At 41.3% G+C, this 23,511-nt stretch overlaps 1 protein-coding gene across 1 annotated transcript in view; it reads right to left on the bottom strand.

Moving 5' to 3' along the window:
• The window catches only part of LOC145398066 (glutamate receptor ionotropic, delta-2-like), a 72,802-nt gene that overhangs the window by 11,347 nt on the left and 37,944 nt on the right, over positions 1-23,511 (bottom strand). The window contains exons 2-3 of the mRNA XM_080271023.1: positions 15,710-15,909; positions 140-383 (exon numbers count right to left, since the gene is read on the bottom strand). Coding sequence (XP_080127149.1) covers positions 140-383; positions 15,710-15,909 — 444 coding nt within the window. The remainder of the gene's footprint in view (positions 1-139; positions 384-15,709; positions 15,910-23,511) is intronic.

Genomic DNA, 23,511 nt, shown 5'->3' on the forward strand with positions numbered 1-23,511 from the left:
CATTGAGTAATATTTACTCCATTATAACACTGCAGTGTTTCAAGAGGAAACTGACTTCATGAAGTTTATTATGTACTGTGACATCACAACTTTTATGACAAAATAAAAATTTACCTCGAACGAAGCTATGGATGTTTACCTTCTCATTCAAGACGTAGGTAGAACGCGTAATCATTTTGTTATGTAAGTTATAGATGAGATAATCAACAGAGCAAATCAAGGCATGAGTACCAGCAAGAACTTTACTAAGCAGGAATCCATAAGGGTCCAAATCATTACGTTTTGTGTCTAAAAACAGCTTATCCCCCAGGGTTGCCAGGGTGGGGTTCTCAGAGGACTTCAGGGCTTCAGGCACCATATCACCGTATTCAGCCATGGAAGGTCTTAGTATGTGGTGGTCGGGGAAGAGACAAGAATGAGAGGTTAGTCGTTGGTAAGGATGAAGGAAGGATTAATTTTTTCCAAATGAACTTCCTTGCCTAGACTTGTATCCAGCATAAGAGTGTCCTTTCAGCACAAATACAATCCCCAAGGAAATGAAATATATTTAAAACCACTTTCGGCCTCAGCACCAGAACTCTTTCACTACCTAATGCTTCTGGCAACGGGGTTTACCACAAAAACCTACAAAGACTGTATATATATATATATATATATATATATATATATATATATATATATATATATATATATTTATGTGTCCGACTCTGGGCATAAGTTTCACAGCCTGCTTTCAAGGCCCAGTAGCCCACCTACGTACCGCACACCTCTGCATGTCACCACTTCGGCGCTAACACCCACTGTCCATACTGAATACATGCTAAGGCTGTCTCATACAGGACTGGTGTATTGGTATTAGCGGGGGTATTTTTACGACATGTCGGCAGTTCTTCTGGTACATCAGTAAAGTCTGATTTTTATGAAATTCAAATCCTTAAAGTGTTCCCTGCCCCAGCGGGATTTGAACTCGGGTCCGTTAGGACTACAAGCCACCTCTCTACCGTATATATATATATATATATATATATATATATATATATATATATATATATATATATATATATATATATATATATATATATAATAGAACAGAGGAGGGAAAAACAAATGATAAAAAAAAATAATCCATACATCAGATTATGGCGTCCTCCATTCATAAAATATCTGTAACAGTTGGACTTGAACAGCTGTAGATTGAAGTTTGGGAGGAGACAACTCCGAGGAGTGGAGTTCCAGAGAGATGCAGTTCTGGGAATAAAAGAATTCTGACAGGCAGAAATTCTGTAATATGGCTGAGTGACTTTCCAGTCATGAGCACTACCAGATGCCCGTTTAGCACGAGGGAAGGCATGGAGATGTGGCATAATGGACACAACTTCGTCTGAACATTTGCTATAAAAAATATCTGTAATATAATGCAGAGGAGGAAACATTCGTTCTTCCTTGTAGGGGAGGTAGTTTATTTATATTAGCAGGTTATTAATGATTCCAACTGCATTGTTCTGTATTTTGTCTAGTTGTTTTAGTATGCAACCTCTCCACATCCATTCCACAGGGGTAAGCAATATTCAAGCTGAGAGCACATATGACTAATAAAATATAGGTAACTGCTCGTCAGTGAAGAAGTTTCGGACTCTGTACAATAATCCAAGTTTCTTTGAGGCGGTTTTAGCAAGCGAAACTGACATGCGAGGTCCAGCTGAGGGCATTGTTAAGTGGGACACCGAGAATTTCAATACCTTTGGAGATGGGAATATTGGTAGCACTGAAGGTAATATACGAATCTGGCAATTTCTGTCTATTAGTAAATTGTATATATTTGGTTTTACTAGCGTTAAATGAGACAAGGTTGCTTTGTCTCCATTCATTGATTGTAAATAAGTCTTGATTTATAGAGATGACTGTACTGAGTTGAAATTAGAGATATTAGACTTTGTAAATGGGTGTTTGAGTGTGAATGAACCGTTAAGTGTTGAGTCATCTGCATATGAATGGATGGGATTGTGAGTAACAGATAAGAGATCATTAAAATGAACGAGGAACAGGGTTGGTGCCAGAGCTGATCCCTGTTACACATTGCTGTTAACTGTGTGGAAATTGGAATATACATCATCTATTTTTACTCTTATTTATCCGTTGCTGAGATATGAGGAAAGCAGAGGAACAAAAGACGTTAGTCCATAGCAAGGGAGTTTGGTCAGTAGGGAACGGTGCCACACTCTGTTGAAACCTTTAGAAATAATAAGGGCTATTGCATGAGCTTATCCATTTTGGTCAATTGATTGATGGATGGTATGAGTCAGGAGATTGAATACGTCAACGGTGGCTCTTTCCTGGCGAAACCCATATTGTCTGTCACTAAGTAAGTTCTTAGATTCAAGATGTTTAACTAGGTGCTTATTAATTAAAATGTCAAATACTTTACCAAAAGAATAGGTGACATCTACTGGAGTGTAATTAAAGAAGTCAGGGGAACTTCCTTTCTTTAGAATTGGGTGCATAATTGCTTCTTTCCACGAATTGGGGAATGAAGAAGTACGTATGCATAGTCTGAATAGTTTAGCTAGAACAGAGGCAAGTTCAGGGGAACACTTTTTCAAAACGATTGGAGGAATTCCATCTGGTCCTTGAGCTTTGTTGGTTGGTAAATTGTCTAGGATGGATTTTACCTGCCTTGTCTGTATTTTAAGTGGAACAATTTCCGGAGAGTCAAGTTCTAGTACTGGGATGTTCTGGTTGACTTCCTCTATGGTAGAGTTTCTGGCAAATGTACGGGCAAAGATATCTGTTTTTCCACGTGGGTCATTTGTAATGTTGCCATCTGAAGATTACAGCGAGGTAATAGATGATAACTTGTTAAAGTTATTATTGAAAGAACTGAAAGTTGCCCCGAATATTCTATTGTCATTACGGTTGTTCATTAGTTTTGATGCTTAATTATGAAGAAAGTTTGATTTAGCGTGATTTATTACAGTTTTTGCATAGTTACCATCTAGCATTGTAAATAGTTTCCTGGGTAACAGGGTATCATTAGGCCTGTCATTCAATGTAAAACCACCTGAAAAGGAAACACACACACACACACACACACACACACACACACACACACACACACACACACACACACACACACACACACAGTTTCTTTGCTTCGCTGTTTTCCTCATGACCCTTGTTATTTTTTTGTCTTTATCTGCAGTATGTGGGATATCATAAGTAGAAATTCAGTGTAAGTTGTGTAAGGCTTTAAAATAGGTGGGGTGGGTACCGAACATAGTTGCTGCTAAGGATTTATCTCGTAGAAAAACAAGCCTCTCTCGGAAAGACTATATTCCACCTCGTTACGATCTGTAAATCTATCGGTTAACGTAAATGAGATATAAAGGATTTAAAGTTTCAAAAATATTAAATTGGTTATAAGTCGGCCATCTTGGATTTTTCAGAATATCGAAGAGACGGGCATCAACCTTCAATATGGCTCTGTAATCATACAAAATATGAGGACATTCCAACAAATGGTTTCTGAGATACAGCATGGAATGGATGAATGAACGTCCAGACTAACTGACTTACGGATCGATGGACGTGACCTATCATAAGAACCACGTCATGAGGAACGAAATGGAATAAGTACCTTCGTTACCATGTATGCTTTATTCTAATTACTAAAAACTTGTGGTTAATGAATCAGTCTTTATTATAACACACACACACACACACACACACACACACACACACACACACACACACACACACACACACACACACACACACACACACACACACACACACATATTGTCGGTATGTCTGAGTCCCCAATTTTCAGTTTTTCTCTATTAATGTTAGAATTTTGTTATTCTCTTTTTTTAAGAGCCTGCATGTCACATGGCATAGGCATGGGGAGGATGTGAGTGAATATGTGTCTGTATGTAGGTGTAACCCACGGATTAAGACAAACTATTTCGAATCGAAATCAATAAAAATTTCTGCGTACTTAAATACTTTGAAAACAATAATGATCTGATTATTCCTGACTCACGCACAAAAAGTATTGTTTGAAGTAACAAATACTTATAAGGATAAAGTAAAAAATATGAACATAAACACAGAAGAGGACTGTACGCCTCCTCCTTGTTTTGGTCCTTACATGCCAAATAGAGGGATGCCATCACAACGGGTGGACGTGCGTGTCAATACCTTTCCATCAACCCAGTTTTTTACTGCTTTTGTGCACTCTTTTGTAAGGCAAGATTCACCATTTATTGATTATCATTACTGAGATAGGTAGAAGTTGATTTGGTTAATGAATTGCGAAAATATTGAGATTTAGTGCAACATGATTTGATTACTGAACTGCAAAAATATTGAGAGAAGATACATATCACGTGGTGACATAGGAATCCCTTGCGAGGGCCGATGTAACTTTAATCCCTAAATGCCCACCGGGGTTGAACGACTCTACCCAAGCATGTCCAGTGGCGTCGATGCGGGGTGATCTGTAAAAAACTGCGAACAGTTTTGGGAAGGGAACGAAGGTGGGGGATATATTGGCACAGACCTAAGTCATTATTTCGTGAGAAAAAAGTTAACTCATATGGTTAACTGACCAACTAGGATGGGTAGATCGTCGGCGCGCGATCGCTTGTACAACAAACTATCAGCTGATCAGTTGATGCTCCCCTCTCCCGCCCGCTCACCACCGACAACAAATATGACGTCCAGGGAGAGTGCTTTGACTACTTGAATTTTGTGAAGGTTTTTGCACTTTGAACTAAATTATAACTATCACATAGTACACATTTACTTACTCAGAGGTTTCCGTCGTCGTAGCCATAGTTAAATATGGATAAAAGTGGGAAGAACGTGAAGTACTGAAAATCAGCTGAGCGGTTTTTACGTTTGCGATCGAACAGCAACAGGCTGGAAGGGGGCAACACTACTCCCAACCATTGTTGAGGCAAAGGCGGGTCCTGGTTGGAATTATATGACGTCACGATGTTGGATTATGTCCTCGCCTGGACAAGAAAATGACCCCCAAGTCAACATTATTACGTAAAAAGTCAACAGAAGTCAACTTCGGTTGACTTTTAATTCTTGCGAAACCATCCAGGCGGTCAGTACACGTGAATCAGTCTTGAGAGGACGTCCGTCTTTCACTCCTCTGAAGGGTTAGTGTAAATAAGAATAAAAGAATGGGTCAAAAAAAGAAAGTGTGTTTGCCAGACAGTGACCTCTTATCAAAGTTTGTTTTTGACCTGGGACGGGAGGGGAGAGGATAAACATCCCTCACTCTAGCTAGCCCACTCTACTACGTCAAACTGACAACCCTGCAAGCATAAAAGGTTATTGTTTTTTCTTTAGTCATTTGTGTCATCATTTCTTGTATTCTATTGTTTTCCTCGTATAATTTTGTATTTTCCAGGAAAAAAATTCATACTTCTTGTTTATTTTACTGACAGCTACAACTTACAACCTCATCAACCCACACCCCTCCTACCTCAGCCCACCATGCTAATCTCTGACCTTATAATTTTTGACCGCCTTTTTGGCTTTTTTGACTGCAAGAGTTGTCCCTAAACACACACAGCTGCACCTATTGTCTTGCAGCAAACTAAAAATGGCATTCTTCTCCGCTCTTTCCACATGCACAATGAAACACACGTTAAAAAAACAACTCCATACAAGAATAAAAATAATAAAAAAAGAGGGAAAACATTCATTTTCTCTCTCTCTCTCTCTCTCTCTCTCTCTCTCTCTCTCTCTCTCTCTCTCTCTCTCTCTCTCTCTCTCTCTATTCATATGTAGGTTCACATATTATCTATTGAAAATGTTCTTTTTACATATTTCTTCTTTTACACAAGCATTTCAGTAACAATGAGGTGATCTCGTGGTAAGTATGTGGATTCAAAGTCTTCCCATCCCTTCACGCTAATTCTCTCGTGCAATGTGGTATCTCGGGTCATGTCGATTTTTGGCAACGACCGTTCAGCCTCTACCCACACAGCCGCACGCTTCTTTGGTAACAGACTAAAATAACATCTGTCGCCTTTCTTTAGACGCACACTGCACCACCCAGACCACAAAACTAACTCCATACTTGCATAAACACAAACATCAAAAATAGTAAATAACATTCACAATCATTTTTTTTTTTTTATATAACTTCCCATATATATTATGTGCCAATTTTGAACTACATTTGTCTGGTCATTCCTAATAATTTCAGCAACACTGAAGTTTATTATTATTATTATTATTATTATTATTATTATTGAAAAAATATGGTTATTACTTAGTGCGGTGCATTTCCTTAGTTTTTACTGACGTTTCCACAGTCATTTTGCTATTTCCTGTTTTTTTTTCAATTCATCACAAATCACACCACAGGATGGGTTTAGGAAATTAAAAATCACATTACCAGGTACGCCAGACGATTCTATTCGCAGCGGTAAAGGAAAAATACTATTGTCGAAACTAGAAAAAATGGTCCCTGCAGCAGTCAGGGAGGGCCCGTCCTTTATTTGGCACGGCCATGGAGGGGGTAAGTACTTATGCTTTGGCAGTTAATACATAAAAGTTTTCATATTTTAATAACATTCGAGCGGTATTCATTTTACTATGTTGCTATGTAACTGATGTTTGCAAAGTTTGGTTTACTGAATGTTAAACTACCGTGGAAAAATAGATTTTTGTTTAGCCAATTCAGTTTTTTCCTTTCATATTCTAGAGTACTAGGTACAATTTTAGTTCAAGTCATGCTGAGCCAAACTGCAAGATTGAAGTACGGAGCCTTCAACTTTGGTGAAGGCGGAATATCCAAACTCCTCGCTGTGATACAGTTTCTCCCAACCTGTCCGAACACAGTGCTTTAGGAACAGATGAGGAGATGCCCTAAGACATGCCGTTTTTACTTCTCGCCAGCATTACGGAAAAATTGCTCATGTCCAACCAGTGCAAAAGTGTAATTGGCTTTAATATCTTTTCCTCGGCTTGGTCTGTCAGGGTGGTGGTAGCATTTCAGTTTTCTTTAGTGTTGATGGAAGTCAAGGGAATGGGATATTATTGATTGAAGAACGGGAGGAATTTGTTGCATTAGGGTATTGTAAAATACCTATGTCACCTTACTAATACTTCCCATTTATCTGACCCCTCAAGAGATTACTTATGGCAAAAACTCAGTGATGATTGCACAATGTCGGAACTACGTTGATTTTTTTTTTTTTATAGTATCATTTAATTTTTAGGGAACTGTACCTGTATTATTTCTTTCTTCTGACGAAGAAAAATTTTGCAAGTACAGGGAGTGTTTAAAGCCATGGACTGGATCTCCTGTGGTTTCATAAGCCAGAGAGAGAGAGAGAGAGAGAGAGAGAGAGAGAATCATACGAAGCATCTATTTCAGTAAACAATGAACTTGAGCTTCGCCAGTGTCCTCGTAGATATATAATTATGTAACTAGTTCAGTTATATGAAAGTACATGGCGTTCACAGAAAGGCATATGAGTAATGTTCAAGGGAACAGCTACATGGACGCAGTGATCAGGTGAATGACAGATCACTATTCATACACACACATTAGCAACGAATATACATTTACTGTCAATAATGTAACATCTGGTGTTTCGAGCAATGAACATAGGAATATAATGTATTTTTTATGATTTTTATGAATAATAATTGTAATAGTATTTCAAGAAAATTTGTATAGACATACGATACTAGCCTTCTGTAATAACAATAAATACAAAATGCTCTTAACTTTCGACCTCATATTCTACCCGCTCCTTCTGGAACCTTGCAAAAACCTTTCTGACGACTCTTCCTTATCATCCCTTTCTCTTTTCCTCTCTGATGGCTCTGTAGCTATATCTTCTACTGATAAAGCAGATCCCTTCGCTCAGACTTTCTCCTCTAGTTCTATCTTAGACGATTCCGGTGCTGTTCCTCCATCATTTACCCCCTCTGACTTCCTCATGGCTAACATAAAAATGTCTTCAGTTGATGTATTTTCTGCCATCATTGACCTTAATACCAACAAGGCATATGGGCCTGATGGAGTCCCTCGTAATGTCCTCAACAACTGTGGTTCTGTGCTTACACTCTGCCTAGGTAATCTTTATCGCCTTTATCTGTCAACTTGTATCTCTTCACTTCTTGCTGGAAGTTAGCTCTCATTCAGCCTGTCCAAAAGAACGGTGATAATTCCCAGCCCTCAAACCATCGCCCAACTGCATTAACATCGTGCGTCTTGTTTCGAATATATTCTTAAAACAAAAAAATAATAATAATTAAAGCATATTTCCTATCATGACCACCTCTCTGATCGTCAGTATGGGATCTGCCAGGGTCTTTCCACTGGCGATCTTCTCACCTACTTTTCAGACTCCTGGTTATCCTCTTTGCGGGATTTGGCGAAAGTTTTGCCATTGCACTTGACATCTCAAAGGCTTTCAGTTGAGTCTGGCATGAATCTTTAATTTCCACATTGCCCTCTTACGGTTTCTATCCTTTTATCTGTGCCTTCATCTTTAGCTTCCTTTCTGGTCGTTCTATACACGCTGATGTAGACGGCCACCGTACTTCTAAATCTATCTATAGTGGTGTTCCTCAGAGATCTGTCCTTTTTATTTTTTTATTTTTTTTTATACGAGAAAGAAGGAACCAAAGGCCATGAGCCCGCAGTAACAGTTCCCTCCAAGAGAAAAACAAAATACAATAGAGAGCCAAATTCAAGATCCGATCATTTTGAGATGCCTGGACACACTGCGTTTGAAAGACTGGAGATCATAGGCAGCAGGAAATACAGACAGAGGGAGACAGTTCCAGAGCTGACCTGTTGCATAAATGAAAGACTGGGAGTAACGGTTAACTCTTGCATTAGAGAGTTGGACAGAAAAGGGATGAGAGTTTGCTGCCAGACGGGTGCTACGCGCTCTTCGTAGAGGTGGAGGAATGCAAGTGGACAGTTCAGAGGAGCAGTGACCATTAAAGTAGCGATAGAAAAGAGATAAAGATGCAACAGTGAGGCGAAGAGACAGAGGTTGAAGGAAGTCAGTAAGAGGAGGAGAGTTAATGAGACGAAAGGCCTTTGACTCCACCCTATTGAGAAGAGCTGTATGTGGGGAGCCTCCCCACACATGAGAGTTGTACTCCACACAGGGGCGGATAAAACCCCTGTATAGAGTCAACAATTGTGCAGGGGTAAAGAAAGAGCAGTCGGCTTAGCATACCCAATCTCCATGGAAGCAGATTTTACAAGAGATGTAATATGATCTTTGCAAGATAAGTCCCGAGTAAATGAAACCCCAAGCATGTTCAAGGATGATGCAGGATTAAGCTGAATATTATTAAACATTAGTGGGTATACCTGTGGAAGATTTTGTCGGGTTGATAGGTGTAAGAACTGAGTCTTAGATGCATTAAAAACAACCATATTATTTTTTCCCCAGTCAGAGATACAAGCCAAGTCAGACATTAGGTGTGCCATAGCCTCATCCCTTGATTGTTGAAGTAACTGTTGAGATGGGCGTTGCGGGAACCGAATGGAAAGGTGAAGGGTGGAGTCATCAGCGTATGAGTGGATAGGGTTAGATGTACAGCTTAGAAGATCATTGATGAATAAAAGGAAGAGAGTTGGTGATAGGACAGAGCCCTGAGGAACACCACTTTTGATAGATCTAGGAGAAGAACGATGGCCGTCTACAACAGCGGCTATAGAACAACCAGAAAGGAAGCTAGTGATGAAGGCACAGATAGAAGGATAGAAACCGTAGGAGGGCAGTTTGGAAATTAAAGATTTATGCCAGACTCGATCGAAAGCCTTTGAGATGTCAAGTGCAGTGGCAAAGCTTTCGCCAAAGTCCCGAAAGGAGGATGACCAGGAGTCTGAAAGGTAGGTGAGAAGATCGCCAGTGGAGCGTCCCTGACGGAACCCATACTGACGATCGGAAAGAAAGTTGTGATAGGAAAGATGCCTTAAAATTTTTCTATTGAGAATTGACTCAAAAACTTTTGAAATACAGGACGTTAAAGCAATTGGACGATAGTTGGAGGGTTGGGAGTGGTCACCCTTCTTTGGGACTGGCTGAATGAGAGCAAACTTCCAGCAAGAAGGAAAGGTACAAGTTGACAGAGAAAGGCGAAAGACTTTGCCTAGGCAGGGTGTAAGCACAGAAGCACAGTTCTTGAGAACAACAGGAGGGACCCCATCCGGCCCATATGCCTTGTTAGTACTGAGGTCAGTGATGGCAGAAAACACATCAACTGAAGAAATTTTAATGTCAGCCATGAGGAAGTCAGAGGGGGGTAGTGATGGAGGAACAGCACCGGAATCGTCTAAGGTGGAATTGGAGGAGAAAGTCTGTGCAAAGAGATCTGCTTTATCAGTAGAAGAAATAGCTACAGAACCATCAGAGTAGAAAAGAGGAGGGAAAGATGATGAGGTAAAGTTGTTAGAAAGATTTTTGGCAAGGTGCCAGAAGAAGCGAGAAGAATTCGAGTTGGAGAGTTGAGAGCATTTAATATAGATGAAATTATTTTTAGTAGAACGAAAAACAGACTTAGCACGATTCCGGGCAGAAATGTAAAGATGATGTGATTCAGGGGTGGGTTGGCTCCGGTACCTTTTGTAGTCCCTCTCCTTGTTGCGGACAGCATTAGAACAAGCGTGATTAAATCAAGGTTTTCTTGCGTTAGTCAAAGGGTATGAGAAAGGAATATATGCTTCCATGCCCGAGAGAATAACCTCCGTAATGCGCAAGGCAAACTCAGATGTCTCCCGGCCATGGAAACAATAATCATTCCAGGGAAAATCAGAGAAGTACTGCCTGAGGGCCTCCCAGTCTGCGGCTCCAAAATGCCACAGACGCAATTTCCCTGGAGGGTCCACAGGCCGTACTGGAGTGATAGGACAGATTAAGGTAATAAGGTTGTGATCGGAGGATCCCAACGGAGAGAAAAGATTAACAGAGTAAGCGGAAGGATTAGTTGTGAGGAAGAGGTCAAGTATGTTGGAGCTTTCTCCAAGGCGGTCAGGGATACGGGTAGGGTGCTGTACAAGCTGCTCTAGGTCATTAAGGATAGAAAAGATGTAGGCTTGTTCACCAAGTGGATCCGTGAAAGAAGAGGAGAGCCAAAGGTGGTGGTGAACATTGAAATCTCCTAGAATGGAGATTTCAGAGAAAGGAGAAATGGATAGAATGTGTTCCATCGTAGATGTAAGATAGTCGAAGAATTTTTGATAGTCAGTAGAATTAGGGGAGAAGTAAACAGCACAGATATATTTAGTCAGAGAATGACAGGAAAGCCGAAGCCAGAGTGTAGAGAATTCAGAAGAATCGAGTTCAGGAACACGAGAGCAAAATAAGTCGTTGCGTATATATACACAAGAGCCACCTTTGGCTTTGAAATGAGTATAGAGAAAGTAGGAGGATACAGAAAAGGGTCTGCTGTCAGTTGCCTCAGACAGCTGAGTCTCAGTTAGAAAAAGAAGGTGAGGTTTAGAGGAGGAGAGGTGGTGCTCAACAGAGCGAAAGTTAGAGGAAAGGCAGCGAATGTTGCAGAAATGAAGAAGAAGAGAGTCAGACAGTGGTTCCAGGCACCTCGAGTCGTCACCGGGACATCTAACCCTATCCACTAATTTGCTGATGACTCCATGCTCCACCTTTCCATTTGCTTCCTGCAGCATCCATCTCAGCAGTTACTTCAACAGACAAGGGTTGAGGCTATGGAACACCTAATGTCTGATTTGGCTAGTACCTCTGACTGAGGTAAAAGTGATTGTGTTGTTTTTAATGCGTCAAAAACTGTTCCCACACGTATCAACCTATTAAAATCTTCCTCTGGAGTACCCACTACTGTATTGTAATGTCCAGCTCAATCCTGCATCATCCTTAAACGTACTTGTGGTTTCACGCTCTCGGGATTTATCTTGGAAAGATCATATTATCCATCCATCCATCAACCAATCCTACATTGCCTCATAAGGAGCGTAGGAGCCCGAAGCTAGGCAGTTGGTCCTGACATTTAGATGAGTGACAAGCCTCAATCATCCCTGAGGGGCACTGCATGAGCAATAAACCCCAACCATCCCTTGGATATAAACCTTCATCTGCTCAACCCGATTGGAGTGCAATAATTACCCACTAAACCACCAGGTGCCAAAATTTTGTTATATGGTTACCACTCGGCGTACTAAATGGTTTCCTGGTGTACAGGAAACCATTTGGCTTGTCACTCAGTGTAGAGTCACCCACAGGCAGAAGGAAGAGGAAAGAATGAAGGGAAGAAAGACAGAAGAGAGAGTGTAAAGTCACCCATAGGCAGAAGGACGAGGAAAGACTGAAGGAAAGAAAGACAGAAGAGGATAGAAGGAAAGAAGGATGGAGGAGAGGAAAGGAAAGACACCCGAGAGCAGCACTACATCGAGTGAGTGGATGGTGAGAGCCCCCACCTATCAAAAAAATCATATTATATCTCTCGTAAAATATGCTCCCAAGAGATTGGGTGTTCTAAGCCGACTCTGTATCTTCTTTACCCTCGCACTGTTGTTGACTTTATACATGGGTTTTATTCACCCCTGTATACAGCAGAGCACAACACTCATGTGTGGGGAAGCTCCTCACATACAGCTCTTCTCAACAAGGTGGAGTCAAAGGCTTTTCGTCTCATTAACTCTCCTATTACTGGCTCCCTTCAACCTCAGCGCTATCTTTATCTCTTTTCTGTCGCTACTTCAATGACCACTCCTCTGAAGTATCTGCTTGCACCTCTCCATCACTATGACGGGCGCGTAGCACCTGTCTAGCAACAAACTCATCCCTTTTCTGTCCGACTCTCTAATGCAAGAGTTAACCATCACTCAGAGTCCTTCATTTATGCAACAGGTCAACTCTGGAACTGTCTTCCTCTCTCTGTTATTCCTACTGGCTATGATCTCTGGTCTTTCAATCACTGTGGCCAGGTTTCTCGAATGGATCTTGGATTTGGTCCTTTGTTATTTTGTTTTTTGTTTGTTCTTGGAGGGAACAATTTCCGGGATCCTGGCCTTTGGTTCCTTCTTCCTTGCATAAAAAAGTGTACAAACCTTGAAATCTGACATTTTATCTTATCCCAAGTGACAGTATGATAGAAAAAAAATTGAAGGATAACATGTCACATGAAATTTCTCTTTTTCGCCCATAACAATAATCGAGATTTTTGTTAATTTTTACCATTTTCGTCGATTATTACATTATAACGCAGCATGTTACCATCAAGAATGTTGCAGGAGTATCAAATATCGGGTGGACAAGCTTGATATGAAGGTAGACAAAAAGGGCTAATATACTGTATTTTTTTTTTTTTTTTTTTTTTTTTTTAATGCGAGGAAGAAGGAACCAAAGGCATGAGCCTGCAGTAATAGTTCCCTCCAAGAGAAAAACAAAATACAATACAGAGCCAAATTCAAGATCCGATCATTTTGAGATGCCTGGACACACTACGTTTGAAAGACTGGAGATCATAGGCAGAAGGAAATACAGACAGAGGGAGACAGTTCCAGAGCTGACCTGTTGCATAAATGAAAGACTGGGAGTAACGGTTAACTCTTGCATTAGAGAGTTGGACAGAAAAGGGATGAGAGTTTGCTGCTAGACGGGTGCTACGCGCCCGTCGTAGAGGTGGAGGAATGCAAGCAGACAGTTCAGAGGAGCAGTGACCATTAAAGTAGCGATAGAAAAGAGATAAAGATGCAACAGTGCGGCGAAGAGACAGAGGTTGAAGGGAGTCAGTAAGAGGAGGAGAGTTAATGAGACGAAAAGCCTTTGACTCCACGCTATTGAGAAGAGCTGTATGTGGGGAGCCTCCCCACACATGAGAGTTGTACTCCACACAGGGGAGTCAAAGTTTGGTTGGTTACTTGCATGGTCAGGCTGTATGTTATGGGTGGCTAATGCCATCTAGGCTACCTTTCTGGGTACACCATTGAACACTGCACCAATTACAACTGAGTTGGTGGGTTATATATTAGAATATGTTCGAAGGGACGGAGAGCATAACTACGTAGTAAATGAGTGGTTACCCATGATATCCGACATTTGAGATGGCATCAGTGCACAGGAGGCATTATGGGGCAAAGGATATTTCCGCTGAGTGATTCTTAACCTAATTTTTGACATGCACTTATTGCTGCATATTTTCTTTTGATTATCCCTGAATGCAGAATGCTATATTAATTGGAATATGCATAAAATTCATCAGCAGCGAATACCCCTGTATTCCATCATTATAAAATCATTCAAGTGTATCAATAATTATTAACAATTGTCATCCATTTATATATAAATTTACCTACTCAGCAGTTAATGACTCTTTCCTGAGTTGCTTCCTTTATGTTTAACATGATACATATTTAGTAACATAGATATTATATTATTTCAAGAACATTGACAATCAAATATCAGGATTCCTCCCCATAACTAGACCGTTATGTTGGATAGGAACCGTGTAGACAAAATGTAAATCTTTGATTACATGTTTGTAAAGAGAGTAACATGGATGTTACTCTCTTAACAACATAATTAAACTCCCATGGTTGGACCATTTATCATTACTGCTTTTCCTTTAGGTATCCCGTCTATTAAATCCTCGTAGCGAAGCAACTCGGGTTTCTCCAAATGCAATGTAGATAAGATGTGGAGTAAGATTACTCTACGTGCATTAACTCAGAATTTTTTGCCAACTTAATTCAGAAAACACCTTTAGAGTGACTGTGTACATGAGTATCAGTGTGAATTTGATGACTAGTACGAGGGTTAGTTTCACAGAAGACTCAGTTATAAAGCAAAGAGTAAAAGTTGCACTTCGTCCTGGCTGGTGACTGTTACCACTCCAACAGTATGCATGTCTGGGGAGAATTAAAATATACGCTGAACGAGACTAGCCAGATGTCTTTCTTGTATATGAGTATGGGGGAGATTTGAACTGATATCGAGTTTCGTAAACTTGATAATATAAGTCTCCATTTCAGATTCCCAGTCTGAAATAATATTCATGGGTAAAAAATTGTGTTTCGAATTGCAGTCCTATGTAATGTGGAGAAAAGTTAGATGCGAAAATGTACCATATAATCACCATTATTTCTCATACATATTATTTGGCTATGATTTTTTTTAACCCTGCTTGTAACATGGGTATAGGTAAGTATAAGTGTATAAGTGTGCACAATTGTAGGCGTATAGAATAACGACATCCAGGGCGGTGTGGCTATGGTGAGGCGTTCATCGCTGTTGGTATTAAAGACGGGAGTCATGGAGCCCCATTATGGGATTCACCAGGTTGCTTAATCGAAGCAAACCTCAAGGTCTTTTCTGTACACACTATGTGGTTAAAGCTAGAGTCACCTGGAGTCAAACCAGGATGCAGAAACCAGGAGAGGAGACAACCAAGGACAGTAATGATTGTCACGTCTATGTTTTGCCAGCATAATAGCTAAGTTATTTGAGTATTAGTAGTGTAACAATGTAATGTGGTTTATCTTCTTTTTCCCTGGTTTGATAGCCAAAGATGTGTGTAGTATTAATTTCATTGTTTTTTGGCATTACACATACGGTAATTACATTTTCCGGCATTTCATATTAAGGATTACACACACACACACACACACACACACACACACACACACACACACACACACACACACACACACACACACACACACACAGATGCTTACATATAATGGGACTGGGCCAGCTCTTGAGCTGTCTGGATACGGGCGGGGTAGGCCGGGATGGTGAGCAGAGCCACCAGGTTGCCAGTGTAGACAACAGCTAGGATTTCCACCACCAGCCACCAGGATGTCAACCACACTCGCGCCCACGGCATCTGCACTTTCCTGTCATCCATGGATTGACCCAACAACACGGCAGCCACCTGAAGCATCAATAGCCTTTATATAAGATGCAGTTAGGTTAGGCTGGAATACTCTAGGTTAAGTTTAGGTTAGGTTAGGCTAGGTTAGGTTAATTAGGTTAGGATAGGTTACGTTAGGTAAGATTAATACAGACGTTTGCTAAATTACGTTAAGAGTTCATCTAAATTCACCTTACTAACCCAGCCTAACCTGACAACCTAAATTATCCCATCCTAACCTAATACCAGCCTAATAAACGTTACCCAAAATATCCCATCCTAAGTTAAACTCAATTCACGAACTGACTAGGCATTTCATGAAACGACTTATTTCAGAGTTTGCCTGTAACATAATGTGTGTGTGTGTGTGTGTGTGTGTGTTATAAGAGAGAATATTTGTCTGTATCTGTCCTCTATGGAAATCGATGGAGTTGCATTTAAAAACCCTAAACTCTTCTAACAATTGTGTCTATTGTTTAACAGTGAATTTTGGTCCATATGTTACAGTAGCTAAAATTTTGAGAAACACTGCTGAAATTGCAAACAGGTGGAGATCCCCCTAGTGTTCTGTTCATGCTCTGGGTGGTAGAGTGTGTGTGGACAAAGAGGAGAAAAATTATATTTTCAATCTGTTTCGAGATAACTGGTACGGCTTTTTGTGTTTAGGCACAACCCTCGCATTCAGAAAACAATAATGCCAGATATTAGCATGGTTGGCTCAGGAAGGAGGTGTAGGGAATTGTGAGGCTGTAAGATACTGTTGATATAGCTATACCCAATGAATACGACTATTTCTTCTGCAAGTACGAGAAAAACATAAGAGGAAATGACAGAAAGAAAATGACTGAAGGCAAAAAATACTACCTTTTACACTTGTAGGGTTGGAGGCTGTGCCTTGTGGAGCTGGCAGCGAGAGGGATGCGAGTGACAGGGATGCATATCTCTCTATCCTCCCTTCCCAGGGGAAAAGTAAACTCTGATAAGTAGTCTTATCTGGGAAACACATTTACTCTCTTTTCTTGACTTACTTTTTCACACATGCACTAACATTTATTTCCTTAGTCAATCGTACAATACTGCACTTCCTTAGATATACTTACATCAAAAGCATAAACATACTTCTCTGAATAGTTCCTTACACAATATTTTTTCACTATGTTCAAGACTTTCTTTTCATTCTAGGTGTTTCAAAATGGAATGGTACTAAGGGAAGCAGGGAGGGCACCCGTGACGCTGCCATGTTGAGTTTTCTGTCTCACGGCCGCCTCTCGGTGGTTGCACATACGTGGCAACGTACCTGGGTACTCCTGCCTGTGCTTGTAGGCCCTTGGCATTTACTGGGTGGTGGCATCTTTTCAAAGAAATGTACGGCAGCCCAATCCTTTGCGGCATGTTGGTTCATTCTGTCTCGAATTGCACTTGTACGCCTCCGTGGCGCTAACGCCAGAGAACCATATTCCTGCAAGTTTTTGAACATACTAACAAAAATAAACTTTCTCATAGAGATCATCTGTCTGGTGTTTGGCAGTGGTAGTGATGTGGATTCAGAATTCACACGTCTACCAAGTGGAACAAGAGTTTCTTATACAATTTGACAGAATAATGAGTGCACTCCACACTACCAACCTGTATGTGGCTCTTATCTACCAGTTGTAGTCTGTGACTGCATCTGGTTTTCAAATGCGTTCATCTGTCACACGATCTACTTTCCTTGTGTCAGCGAGAGTTCCTGTGTGCACAGTTGACAGCATGTGCACACCACAACTGTCTCACCAACGCAGGGCAAGAAGATCCGTGCTTCGTTGCAGCTCCACAATGCCACTCGCTTGTTCATTTCTGAATATTGGCATGCCATGTCGGTTTGACCGCACTGTGACACACGAGCCAATGTTCCTGGTGAGCATGTGCATTGCCAGTTCTGGAGTGGTGTGCCAATTATCCATGTAGAGTATCCGATCCCTACCCACATAATCTTCCATTATTTTTTTCACTACTGCACCAGAAATGCCAAGATGATCGTGATGGGGAATTTCAGTCATTGCCCTGGCGTATATTATCATATCCAAGACAACACCCATATCACAGTCACGCAGAACAAATATCTTTACTCCAAAATGATGACGTTTACTTGGCTGTTTCAAAGAAATACAGCCACGGAATAACATAAGCTACACGTCGATCATAAACATTTGGAAAGCTCCTAAACGGCATTTTATTTTGCCTTCTAAGTCCTCGAAGATGGGATTGATCTTGTACAAACTGACTGTAGGTCCGTGGTAGTGTTGTCCAAGAAATGAAGGAACTGTAGGATGTTCTGGTACATGTTCCAAGAAATGTGTTTGCTCAGCGCATCGAGACTTGTCAAAATGTCAGTTTTCCATTATTCGACAATTGCGTGTTTCTTCACCACCCTTCTTGTCCTTCGTTGGCAGTAGTCTGTTGGTAAAACCTGTTTATCTCTGTCATAATTAGTGTTATCATGTACTCATAAAAAAAAAGAAAAGAAAAAGAAACTGAGCACCGAACTATTTGCCATAAGTCATGTTGTGTCACGTACACCTGAGTCACTGTCATTGAACATAAAGGTCCTCAGTGTGAAGTCAGTGGTTGGTGTCCATGCATATGATCATCAGGAAGGGGATTCCTGTACCTGCAACTGCTGCCTGGCGTGCCTTTTGATCTTTTGCAGGAGAACCCGTTTCATGACAGATTTTCAAGTTTGCTGTGAAGGCCAAGGGACAAGGTTTCCGGTACAGAGGAAGATGGCCCTACTGCTGGATCAGGTGATGCAACTCTGCTGGTTGGTGAGAGGCTGCATGAAGTGGTGGTAATGGTGGAGTGCAGGAGGAGGAACTCGCGTGGTGCTCCTGCACCTGCGGCAAATGTTTACCTGCAGCAAATGTTACTGCAACATGCTCACATCCTCCTCAGCCTCTTCTGCAGCAAATAATTGCTTTGCCACCTTCTTTTTCTTCTCAGGTGGTGCAGCAATCTTGCAGTGAGAAGGTGGTGGAGCATCACTGCCAGTGTCATCAGAGTCCTCGTCATCATCGTCATCCTCTGTTGGTATCTGGTACCAATTGCCAATGTCATCATCAGAGAGGTCATCGATGCTACTTTCACGATTATCATCAGAGACAATATGATCATCATCACTCTTCCCATCCTTCTGGAAGAATTCAGCCCTGATTTCAGGGCTTGAAAAGGCCTGGCAAGTGTGCAGGTGCAGAAGTGCGAGGGGGTGCTGGACATGAGGGAAGTGATAATCGGACATCCACTCATGCTTGTGCCACACACTGTACTTCCCACAATTCTTCGCAGTTTTTTACAGATCGCACTGCATTGACGCCACCAGCCATGCTCTGGTAAAACATCGTTCGATGCTGGTGGCCATTTAGGGTTTAACAAGATAGGAACTAAATATAGTGGTGTACATAACAGTTGCAAGAAGTTTGTTAATAATTTTATCACCACAAGAAGCTGGATATCCTTAGTTTCCCCTCTGTTTGTCCAAACTGGAACTATATGTTTTTTATTACATGTACGAGTAACAAAGTTTTTTGGGAGATTTGGAGAAAGGCAAGCAAGGTGAATGGTGCAGGCAAGGTAAGCAGAAACTCATATGTAAATTTGAGGGTTAGGATTGAAAAAAACATTTCAGATTAACCCTTTGGTGTTTATGGATGTGGTGCAAATTCCATGCACTCGATACCATTAGATGCAGGCTGCGTCTGCACACATTTCAACTCCTCGTTTCCATTCGACGTCAGTTGCATCGAACGAAATGGCCCCTAGTTTTTTTTTTATTATGGAATGATTTCTGGGTGAGAACAAAACACTACTTTGCATCCCCGTGTATCCCTCTGCCACGCTTGACCCATTCTGCATCCAGTGTTGCCCCACTACCCCAGTCAGTGTGCTACAAGCCTAGCTCGAGCATAAGATAATTTTCGTTCACGTTTCATAAATTGGTTCTAATTGACGTACAGCAATTCTTCATACACCAAAATGTGGCCAAATTATTTCCCTATAACATTTTCTAAGTAAAATTTACCATAAAAATTATATTTCTATGAGAAAAACTGAAAAAAATATTGAAGTAAAAAAAATTATTTAAGGCATAATTTACATTTGGCTGATCTTTTTACAACACTATAAGCATGTACATTTATTCAGGATTATGGTGAAAAATATACGATTATCGAAGCATAAATAAGGGTGTGAAGATAAACTGTTTATGAACTATCGAGCACGTGGGAATAGCAAGTGACAAGGGGTATCTCTCAGTGTGTGGCCTTGGGAGCTAAGGCCCACCTCCCGAGTACTCACTCACGGTAGGACGCAGCCTGAGTCGAATGGTAACATAAGGGTTAAGTGATGAATCATATAATCTGCATAAATAAAAGAAGTTAATGTTTGTCTGTCCTTTCTTCTGTTATGGAAACTGAAGAGGATGCATGCAGAATGTTATAAAGAGCTCTAATAATTATAACTTTAAACCATGTGCGTGGGGCGTTGATTGGGACCGATGCTAAAGGGCTGGATGCTTACCGCTGGGTGTTGGTAGGAACCGAAAATGCAATCCCACCACAATTTGAATTGGTCGCCATTTGATCTTGTCACAAAAGTAAATGGAGAGAGTCGTGCCGCCCAATACAAATGTGCATCAGTCTTCTAAGTGATTTAGCCAGGTGTAGAGCGATGTCTTCTGGATCTGCCTCATTCAATTCCATTCCCATCTCATGCAAACCCCTTGTCTCATTGACCCCTGCCAAGCCTCTGCCCAAGGATACTTGATGGGCAAGTGATGTGTCTGTTTGTCCATATTTTGTAAGCGATAATGAAAGTTCAAAGCCGATAAGGGAAATTGAGTTTGTAAATATCTTGAGTCACACTAAAAAAAAAAAACCTAAGTTGCACCAGTAAAAAAGTACTATTTTGGGTTGAACTTCTGTATTTCTCTTGGCCCTGAAATTATTATACAAAATGTGTGATACAGACTGTAAATGTGATATGAAGTGCAAATAGAATAAGTGCTATTAAGTAGTAATATATGTGTTATGGCATGCCTGGGGTGTGCATACATGCAAGGAGACATCCCGTTTCAAGCGCCACCAGTTACTCATCTTCTTCACGTCCACACTCATCAACACGACCACCTGCAGTCATGGGGATGTTTTCATTTGCAAGAAGATGAGCTGTTGAATAATATGGTCTTTAATATGTGTCCCAAACTTCTATACTTTCCCAGATATGAAGGTTTGAAAAAAGGTTATTTTTGAGAAACATGCCTGTAAGGGGAGGGAGATAAGCGGGATGTCTAAGGGTTAATAATGTTTCATTTGTACATTACGTTTGCTAATTGTTGCCTCTGTTAGCCAAGGAAAAACTACTGAAGAATAAAGCCAACATGATGGAAAAAATGGAGCCAGTTACTTTAGTACTTTGTACTTCTGCACTCATATTATTAGCTACAGCAGGCCAGATGGGTAGACGGATTAGTGAGGTAGGTGGGTAGGGTGTAATGGATGGGGCTGTGTGAAGGGGTAAGGTTACATGGATGGGTGGGTGTGAAGAGGCAGGATTTAATGGATATTTGGGTGTGGAGGGGCAGGGTTTAGTGGACAGGTGAGTGTGGAGGGCAGGGTTTAGTGGATGAGTGGGTGTGGGAAGGTTGGGTGGGCAAGTGGGGGTGGTGTGGCAGAGTGGGTGGAATAGGTGTGCAAGGTTGGATGGGTGTGGTTGGGCAGCGTGGGTGGATGAGTGGATGTTCAGGATGTGTTGGTGAGTGTATGCGTGGACAGGGTGGGAGGGAAGGTGGATGGGTAGGGTAGGGTGGGTAGGTGTGAAGGGTAGTGGGAAAATTAGTTCATAACACAAGCAGGTATGTACAGTACGTGTGGAATACATCCCTGGGTAAATGGAAGTTATGACTATGTATGTGGGTGCTGTACCCAGGTGAGAGTGGATATTTTGAATGATGAGTTTTCTGTGAATGTTGGCTTGCATCAGTGGTCAGTCTTGAGCCCCTTATTGTGTGCCATGGTGCTTGCAGTTTCACGTGAATCAGAAATGGACTTCCATGGGAGATGTTGGATGTTGATGACTTGGTGTTCACTGCAGTGAATGAAAGAAAGGTGCAGGAAGGATTTAGGAAGTGGAGAAATGAAATGAGGCACCAGGGTATGAAAGTAAATGCGGATAAAACAAAAGTGATGGTATTTAGGGCTGGTGGCGGTCTTGTCAAAGCAGAAGGAGACTGGCCATTGCAGTTTGCCACAAGGGCGTGGGGCGAAACTATGTCTTCTGCAGAATTTGTGATAAGTGGGTACATAAGAGATATAGTGGTAAAAGAGGTAAACTGCGAGAAAATGCTGATTACATGTGTGTGGTATGTCGAGGAGAGCCTGTAGATACAGTTAGGCATGAAGGAGTTGATCTTGCTGGTAAGTGTTTTGAGTGTATGGAAGCGTTTCCCTCTTTGGAGGATATGTTATGTGCTGGAGGTGGGTCTGGAGCTAGATCTGTGACATGGGTAAGGAATGGTTGAAGGAAATTCAGAGAGATGTTGGTGCTTCTGATATTGAGAGAGCTTTCACGCTGTGCTAAAAGATCTCTATATGCGACGTGTGGTAGGTGCGAAATGCTGTATGGTAGTGAGGCCTGGGCAGTAAAGGAAGGAAGAGGATGTTGGTAGGCTCAAACATACAGAAAGGACAATGATTTTATGAATGTGTACTGTATCCTTGAATGTAAGGCCTGTGGGGGCTAGGATTATGATTGAAGATTTGAGAGGTACTGTAGGATGGAACTGAATTGTGTTGGTGCTGTGATGAGGAGAGGTAGACTGTGGTTTTTTGGACGTGTGAAGAGGATGACAGTTGGGTGCAGAAAGTGTGAGGCGTTAACGTTAGGAGTAGGGTTGCGAGAGGCAGACCAAAAAAGACCTGGGACGAGGTCACTGATTATGACCTAAGGGATAAGGGACTGAATAGGGAAGCTGCCAGAGATCGAACAGCATGGAAAGCCGCCATTAGGTGGCCAAGGCTGATGCATGCAAGCGTGTTGGAGCCTTTAAAAACAATATATATATATATATATATATATATATATATATATATATATATATATATATATATATATATATATATATATATATATATATATATATATATTTACTGCTACCTTTTAGAGGTAAACGGGCTTTAATACTGCTTTGTTCTAGTAAGGCAAGATAGATAAGGTGCAACAATGCTAGAAGGACCTACTGTCAGCAGCCAGACTAAGAACACTCCTCCCCCACCTGAGCTGCAACAAGCCAGGACGGATGGAATAACTATTTTTCCCTTTCACTTCTCCTTCAGGGAAAGGAGCAAAGAGGGCTCAAACATGAATAACAAGGCCACCACATTCCCAATCTCTTACAAGATCCTCATGAGCCAGAGCCCTAGTCAGCAGTGGCCCCTCAAGGATAGAGATAGGAATGGCACAGAGTTGGATTGAAGGGCGCCTCAACCCCCACCTCCTCTGGCCCTGTTGACCCTAAGCCCACCCGGAAAAAGAGGCGTGGCCTTTTGTAGGGCAGGGAGGAGAGAAGCACAAAAGAGGTCATCCAGGCCAACT

This window comes from Coenobita brevimanus, chromosome 44, assembly GCF_032717465.1.
Source record: "Coenobita brevimanus isolate Jiangsu-jjx chromosome 44, ASM3271746v2, whole genome shotgun sequence".
NCBI lineage: Eukaryota > Metazoa > Arthropoda > Malacostraca > Decapoda > Coenobitidae > Coenobita > Coenobita brevimanus.